This window comes from Argiope bruennichi, chromosome 4 (assembly GCF_947563725.1).
Source record: "Argiope bruennichi chromosome 4, qqArgBrue1.1, whole genome shotgun sequence".
NCBI classification, from domain to species: domain Eukaryota; kingdom Metazoa; phylum Arthropoda; class Arachnida; order Araneae; family Araneidae; genus Argiope; species Argiope bruennichi.
In genome coordinates, this window is record NC_079154.1 from 55,977,068 (window position 1) to 55,985,305 (window position 8,238).

Below are 8,238 nucleotides of genomic sequence, written 5' to 3' on the forward strand. Positions count from 1 at the left end.
TAGGAGTTGAAATCTTTGAAATGGCCTTTTTAAATTGTTATTTTCAAGACACACTCTAAAACTGCTTTTATGTTTGTATTCAGAGTATAGAATATTTACCTTAAGACCATAAGAAGCATTAAATATTTTTGCCATTAGAAATTGAATGCCTGAGCTGAAAAAAAATATATTTAGAATTTTTCTGTGTAAAAAATCGAATATGATGTATCATTGCAAATATTAATCGCTGCTTTTCTTCAAAGATTTTCATTCAGACTATTTGATTAACATTTCGATTCTTGATAACTTTATATCTCCGTATCCTTTAAATTTTATTGCAGAAAAACTATTTTGGAACACAGTATGTAAAGATATACAGCATGTAATAGCGCTGATATACCTCTCTCTCTCCAATCACACATCATGATTTTGTGACATCAGCTGTATGACATTTCTCTTCGACTGACCTAATGTGCATCAGACATATCTATATAACTTCCCTTTGACGGAATCTGAGCTTCAACATCTGATTTCTAATTCCAAATCCAAGTCTCTTTCATCAGATATCTGTAGCTGCACAATGGCTTTTGAATTTACAATTTGCTGAATTGTTTTTTCAAAATCTTTGGAGATGAATGCTTGATGACAATAATTGTAGAAAAATACTTTGAGGTATTGAATTCTACACAAAAACTCTGGATTGAGACCAGATACTCAATAAATTATTAATTAGCTCTTCAATATTCATCAATTATGCGCCATGCTAACAATAAAATGGATGCTTCACTGTAACAACACGAATGAATAAACCGTAAATGCATTCATGCGAGCCTTTCATTCTTTTTGAGCCCAATTTTATTTCCTTGCATGTTTTCATAAAGCGCTTTAGATCTCTAATTAATTGTATCATGGTCTGATTATTTAAATGTAGCTAAATAACATCGTTTATAAAGTTCCCCTTATGGAGTGATGTCTTACTTTTCTGAAAACACGGTTTCAACGATGTGCTGAGTTGGTTGATTTTGTTTCTTTTGCTACAGCAGTGTTCATAGTTATACTATATATCTAATATTAAATAAATAGAATCTACTTTTATGAGTAATTGTTACAAACTTCATTTTGAAAACTTTGTTATTATGATCCTTTGAAGCCAATTCAATTTTATATTAGTGAACAGCTAAAGATAATACTTAAATTAAATGCATCTGCATTATCAAGCTCTAAAATAAATAAGGTTGTCTATATTCAGTTCCAGTGACTTGTCCTCCAAATTATTTCTTGATTGGTATGGAAGCTTATCTAATGGTGATACCAGAATTGATTGTGGATGATGGTAACATCTCAATGATAATATCTGATTTGATTATGGTTGATTAAGTAACTAAATTATTTCTAACAATGGTATAAAATTGTTAGTAAAAAAATTGAAACGTGCTTTCCCTCTTTTACAGCCACATTACTCTAGAAAGGAGAAAAATGTCAGGTCATTCTGAAACTTCTTAGTTCGAATTTCAAATTATATACAGTTTTGCAAGATACTTTTATTTAAGGATTAATACTTTTATTAAGGATACTTTTATATTAAGGTCTTTAAATCTTAGCTCATAAAATCAAAAACTGAAGGAAATATTTTTTTTTCTCTGAAGTAGATATTTGAAAAGATATAAAGACATTACAAATTCACCAAAATTTAAATTTTGAAATTGATTAAATTTATTCAAATAACATATTTTATTTTTTCCAAAATGATTTACTTCTATTAACTTTTACATTATTTCTTGGGAATTAATTCCATTCACATTGATTCGCAATATATACTTTTTAAAGAAGAGCTGTATTATTTACTAAAGTATTTGTAGCACATAAAGCAGAAAATATGAACTGCACACAATAAATTCAAAGACCATAAGTTGTTTTGTACATTCATTTATTTTATGAATACATTGAACAGAATATTATTATTTATAAAAATATTTACAGTATATACATAATTATATAAGTTTATAAATTATTAACTAAAAATGACTATAAAAGTAAATTTCTATAATAGAGAATTCCTACAAAATATTAAAATAAAGATTTTAAAATTGAGCATATCATATTTATATGATGATGATCTCATAGATTGCGCTGTATGCTATGGTGACCTACAATTCACTTCACACTGGATGTACATAATGATAACTGAAATTTTATTTATCGCAGTATTTAATAGAATTATACTATCAGAACTGCGATTATCATTCTTGAAGTGAATATCATTCTTCTCGAAAATTATCTTTTCTGATTCTGCTTTATTCTAGTTATAAGCAGTAACATGTTGACTTTAACTGATCAATTTAATTTCAAATTTGGTTGGTTATCTTCAAATGGAAGAAAATTACTATAGAAAGAAGATAAAAAGAATGCGGTGTTCCATATTTGAAGAGAAAAGAAGTTGTTTAAAATTAAAAGCAAATGATTCCATAAAGTAGAGTATTTAAGGAAAGCAAGGTTGTCATAAAGTTATTTTTCATTTAAAATTTCTGTGTTATGATAGAAATTACAGTGTATATTTATATATATAAATCTTTGGAATCATAAAATTTAAAAATTATAATTACAATATTTTTTTTTACATTCTCAAAGACCTATTTTTGTTACTAATCATAGAAGGAGACTAGATTTGGTCTTTTGTGAAATAAAAAAAAAAAGATGATGATGATATTAATCCTAGCTACAGCGCAAATAAAAACCTGAGTTAATAAGTGATTTATAATTACAGATTCATCAGTAACCCATTGGTGGAGCCATAGCCATGGGTTGGGCCTCAAACCCTAGATATCCAGCTGCTGCAGGCATTTGGGGGACAGGATAGGCTTGGGAAGCAGCTGGTGCGTACGGATGTTGGGGATATTCTACAGAAGAAGAAAAGGTTGAAGCTGCAGGAGCTGGATAGGCATAACCACCAAGAGGAGCAGGAACGCTCATCTCGACAGCTGATGATCCAGAGTGATGATGGCCGTGATGGTGGTGGCCATGGTGGTGATGGTGGTGGTGACCTTTCTTGTGCAGAAGTTTGGCAAGGATACCTGCTGCCAGTAGAAGTTCAATTCCGTGGTTATTACGATGATGATGATGGGCAACTACTGGCAATATGATATCGGCTGATAGGATACAGGAAACAACCAATAAAGCAAAGAAATGAGCAGAATTCATCTTTAGTTTCTGAAAAAAAGAATAGATTTTTAAAAAAAAATTCTCTGATTTATTAAATTTAATTAAATAATCAAAAGTTCATTTCCTATGCCTAATTATATGAGAAGAATAAGGAATGTACGCGACATTCATATACGCGACAAGAACATTCGACAAATGCTCTTATTCTACATTCTTTTTATAATTTAGAATAAAAGAATTTCAATGCAGTTTAGCAGAAGAAATTTTGATTTTAAAAACCATAAAAATAAATACCAATTACCTAATGTCTATATAACATAAAACAATATATGGTTTGCATAATAGTTGCGGCATTTGATTAAGTTTTCAAATAGTCAAACAAATATATTCATTTTAAAGAATCAATAAAATTTATGGGTAATATTTTGTTATATATGTATACTTTGTAAAGCTTCTTTATCATGTTGAATTTAGCGAGTCTTGAAAGCTTATATGTGTAAATACTAGAGCCCGTTTATGTTAGCAATTAAATCAAAAAGGTTAACATTAGAGAATATTATCTAAATTTTTATTAAAAAATGTTTACAAATTTTGTAGTCATTCCCGATATTTTGCTGTCTCGTATGAAGTTTTTCTCATATAATACAATCAATAAAATGTTCATTAAAATGTACTATGTCGAAGACTAAAGATAGTTATTATGCACAAAAACTATAAAACAATGTTTTAACTAAAACTATTTCACAATGATTTAAAAATGCATTTATCTGATAAAGATGACTTTTTTTATATAAAACAAATGTAAAAAATTATTTGAAATAGGAAAAAGTCGTTTATATTTCTAAAAAAACCTTGAAAGGCATACAATATAATAGAAAAAAAAATACAAAATACAAAATTATCCTTTTATTATATTATTCTGAATGATGTGAAGGAAGAGAAAACAAGTAATAAAAATAGATTCATATTAATTTTGCATTCACTATTTTTCCTAAGAAACTCACAATTTACTATTATTAAAAATTTTTAACATTATTTTAGTAGTGTTTGAAAGTATTATTATTAAAATGGTTTCCGAAAGGTGTAATGGTGAAATGGTATCCCCCTCGCTCCTCGATTCTAAAGATTAAAACTTCATTTTCACTCTTCCAAACATATATTTCACAAACTATAAAATATGAAATATTTTAATATATTTATGAAAATCAGCTACTCGTTAGAGTTCTCTTCATTCAAAAGTATTAGGTTTTAATACTTTGGTTTGAGTTTCAATTTCGAAACTGATTGATTTTATAAATGGAAGCTTGGTATATTATGTCAAATGAAAGAAAGAATATTTGGACAAAGTCACCCTTTTCAAATATTTTTAAAAGCTGTTTTATAGATTCTCCTATATTAAATTCGAAAGGAATGAAATATTCAACTCAAAAACTAACTAATTATTGATTTTTTTAGGGAAATTAACTTTGGAAATGCAAATTTAAATTATATAAATGTAAGTTGGTTCTCGCTAGTCACATTATTTTTAAATAAAATTCTTATATTTTTTTCTAATAATTCATTTATTAAAATATAAATTATTTTTGAGAATGTTATAAAAGGTTACAAAAAACATTTTGCTTGATGATTTTGATCTTATCTTTCATGGAGAGACTTAATTTCAATCTTTACTTATGATTTCATCGATAATTTCATAGAATTCAAACTGAAGTTTTTTTTTTTTTTTTTTCTTTTTTGAAAAAAATAGTTGAAACATATATATATTTTTTAAAAAATTATATTACATGGGAAAAATCTAAGTTAGTTTATCAGAAAAAAATATTTATATTTTACTCTTTATCCTGATAATTTGTATGTCGTGCAAAAATAGTTAAAAGGTACGTTTTGTAATAAGAATTCAGTTGAAACTATCACTAGAAATAAAGGTTTTGAATGTTTTTTCGAAAGAAAATAAAAGAGAATTTTTTATTCTTAAATATTTCTGACATTTAAAACCTAATTTTTTTTTCAATACTCTAGCGCAGTATCTCTTACCTTTGAATCAAAAATATTTTTTCATTCATTTATCTTATTTCATTTATTTTTTCATTCCCAATAACGGAGAAAAATCTTTAACTTTTAAAATGTCTCAGAAGATCTATTATATGGAATTGAAGAACTAATTTTTCAACTTTGTTTACAAATCACAGATTTTTTTTCTATCCAACTCACCTTAGAAAGGTATCCAAACAGGAGATGATTACCAAGGGAGCAAATGCAGCTCGTATATCCGAATCGAAAGTGAAATGTGTGTTTTTCCGAAGTAAGGTTAAAGTGTAGTATTTATATGATAAATATCTTTCCCATAAACGCGATCTACGTCATAGCCTGATAAGGAAGATTAACGGCTAAAAGCGGTCTTAAAACCGAAGGTTTCTGATTTGTGAGGATTTAAGCAGTTTGAAATACATAGCACCTATTTAGAAAAGATTTTTTTTCGAGCCTTCAGGGCAGAAGGGGGTGTTGCTGCGTTCCGTTTGGACGGTTGCAGTTGCCTATCGCTATTTTAGGACTCCAGGAACGAGGGATTAAAGAGAAGCCGAGAGAGCAGTAGGTTGTGGACAGCCTCGTTAAAAACTTTCGCTTTCTTCTAAATTCTTCCTGGTGGAAACTTTAGAAATAGGAGGAATTGGAGAAAAAAAATGCAGTATTTGATTGATTCGCGATATTGTACCTTGGTATTCTGATAAGTTGTGGGCATTTATGCTTCTAAGTTAGATAATGAATATAATTGTAAATGTTGAGTATCCGATTACAATGAATATTATTCTTGTTTAAATATAAGGAAAGAAGAAAACTGAGTGTTTATCCAGAAAAAAAAATTATTAATAATTTTTTAAGGAAATGATATCATTATTGCAAATTTAAAATTCAAATAGATTTAATTCAAATAAAAAAATGCATGTCTTAAAGAATTCCTATGCAAACCGTGATGGTCTATTGGTAAATTATAGAATTTATAATTGAATAATAGCTGTTAGATTTTTTTTTTTTTTTTTTGCTTTCACCAAAATACATGTAAATATTCTAAAGATAATTTTTTTATCTTGAATCAAAAATTCTTCTGTTAGTTTAAAGTGCTAATTTGTAGAAAGGGTGCTTTTTTTAAGTATTCTTCAATCAAACATACAAAATTATCAAATGATTGGTAAGAAGAGTTATTTTCTTAAATTTCCAATGTATTTCCCCCCCCCCAAAAAAAAACACAGATGCATGTTTTTTAGCTTTGTTGTGTAATTAAGCATTTTGAAACAAAATTTCATCCGGTTGACTCATTAAATCCAAAATTCGACAATGATCAATAAATTTTACGTAAATATCAATTATTAATATTCAAGCATCTCGCTGCAGTATTTTTAATTAACAGATATACACATATAAACAAAAAAACGTAATTCACATATGAACAAAAGGGCAAAACGATAATGTATCTATGTTTAAGAAAATAGATAAGTTTGTAGCAAAAATTATAAAATTTTTAGGTTTGTTGCAAAATATCCATGATTGAATAAAAATCTTAAATTGAATTTCATTAAATTAGCTCGTTGAATTTTTGAGAGATCACACATAAAGAGGCAAACATACATATTTCTATTTGCCTCACTTTACCCAAAATCTATAATTCCTTTTCCAATTTAAAGACTGAAAAACATTTCTTTTATCTAACTTGAAGTTTCTTTTATGCTATCTTATTTACAGTCCAACATGCAGACATATCAGAATTATAACTTTCACAATCTCAGAGAGGTAAAAGCATGGAGAGATCTCAGATGCTTCCAATCGAGTTATTTGACGACTACAGTTATTTCGCTTTATATAAGAAGTCTCGTAAGTCTCCTGTTTTCTGATCAGAATCAAGACGTACATTTTCAGTTGCCTCTTTTTCAAATTTAAAACAGAATGTTTATATGAGAATAAACAAATTTTTAATGCTTAGTTAAATAATTGCATAAATGTTTTATTAAAAATATCAAATTAATTCGAATTTTTTTAAAAAACAAACGGGGATACAGATTTTTATTATCAGATAGTAAGTATTCGCTTGCTATAACATAATATATTATTAAAAATTTATTTTAAACATTTCTTTATAAAATTTGGCTTGTTAGAAGGTACTAAATTAAAACTAATTTAAATAAAATTTCATTTAGACTGGCAGGAAATAAACTCACTGTTAAGTATATTATTCTATTAATTGCAGATGTGAACATAAAACATACAGTATAAAATAAATAATGAATATTTATATTTTAACAATAAAACGTGGAGATTATGAAACTAAAACGATTATCGTCATTTTCCTGCAATATATTCAAAACAAATAAATAAATAAGCAATAACAAATGATTTAAGAAATAAATATTTTCAGTTACTCTTTATATTTCTATTTGCTTCTTACTTAGAGCACGCTATTTATTAAAATTTCTATGTGCTATTTATTTATAATATTATTTCTTCCAGAAAGTACTCAGAAAAACAACAATTTTGTAATTAATTTTAATTTTAATTTTTCTGCAAAACTATTACTCAAAACTATATATTTATTTATTTCCAAGTGACATCTGTTAAAGAATTTGTAGGCATCTTTGAAATGTCAGAGTTTTTGTTTATGAAAATAAAAATGTTTTTACATGTAGATTAAAGCGAAATAAATAATTGTCTCATAACGTACTCATTAATATGATTTATTAAATTATTTTTAGCATCGCTAAAACAATATAAAGGATTTTCTAAAACAAATGTGTTTTATTATCCATTCTAAATCTAGATTAAGTTTTTTTATTTGATTAATATTATTTTAGTTATATAATGCGAAATAATCAATCATGAAAGTATTCTTCTCCATTTGAAATTCCGTATTGATTTTAAGTGTAAATTGGGGGCACTAATAGACATGTTATGACATATGATGCTATTTTTAAAATTTAATTTTCAAATGAACAAAGTTTAAACTGTTTAGAGTAAAAAAAAAATATTCACATTTAAATAGAGTAAAATCGCGTTGAGTTATTTTTATTTCTATATATTGCTCCATAATATTTAATTCCACTAATGAACATG

At 26.8% G+C, this 8,238-nt stretch overlaps 1 protein-coding gene across 1 annotated transcript; it reads right to left on the reverse strand.

Moving 5' to 3' along the window:
- Positions 1 to 1,889: 1,889 nt before the first annotated feature.
- On the reverse strand, positions 1,890 to 5,424 carry LOC129966870 (uncharacterized histidine-rich protein DDB_G0274557-like). Its single transcript, XM_056081474.1, has 2 exons — positions 5,350 to 5,424; positions 1,890 to 3,186 (listed from the first exon to the last, which is right to left on the reverse strand). Exon 2 carries the CDS (start codon positions 3,175 to 3,177, stop codon positions 2,749 to 2,751), a length of 429 nt encoding a protein of 142 aa, XP_055937449.1. The 5' UTR covers positions 3,178 to 3,186; positions 5,350 to 5,424; the 3' UTR covers positions 1,890 to 2,748.
- Between the last annotated feature and the right edge of the window lie 2,814 nt (positions 5,425 to 8,238).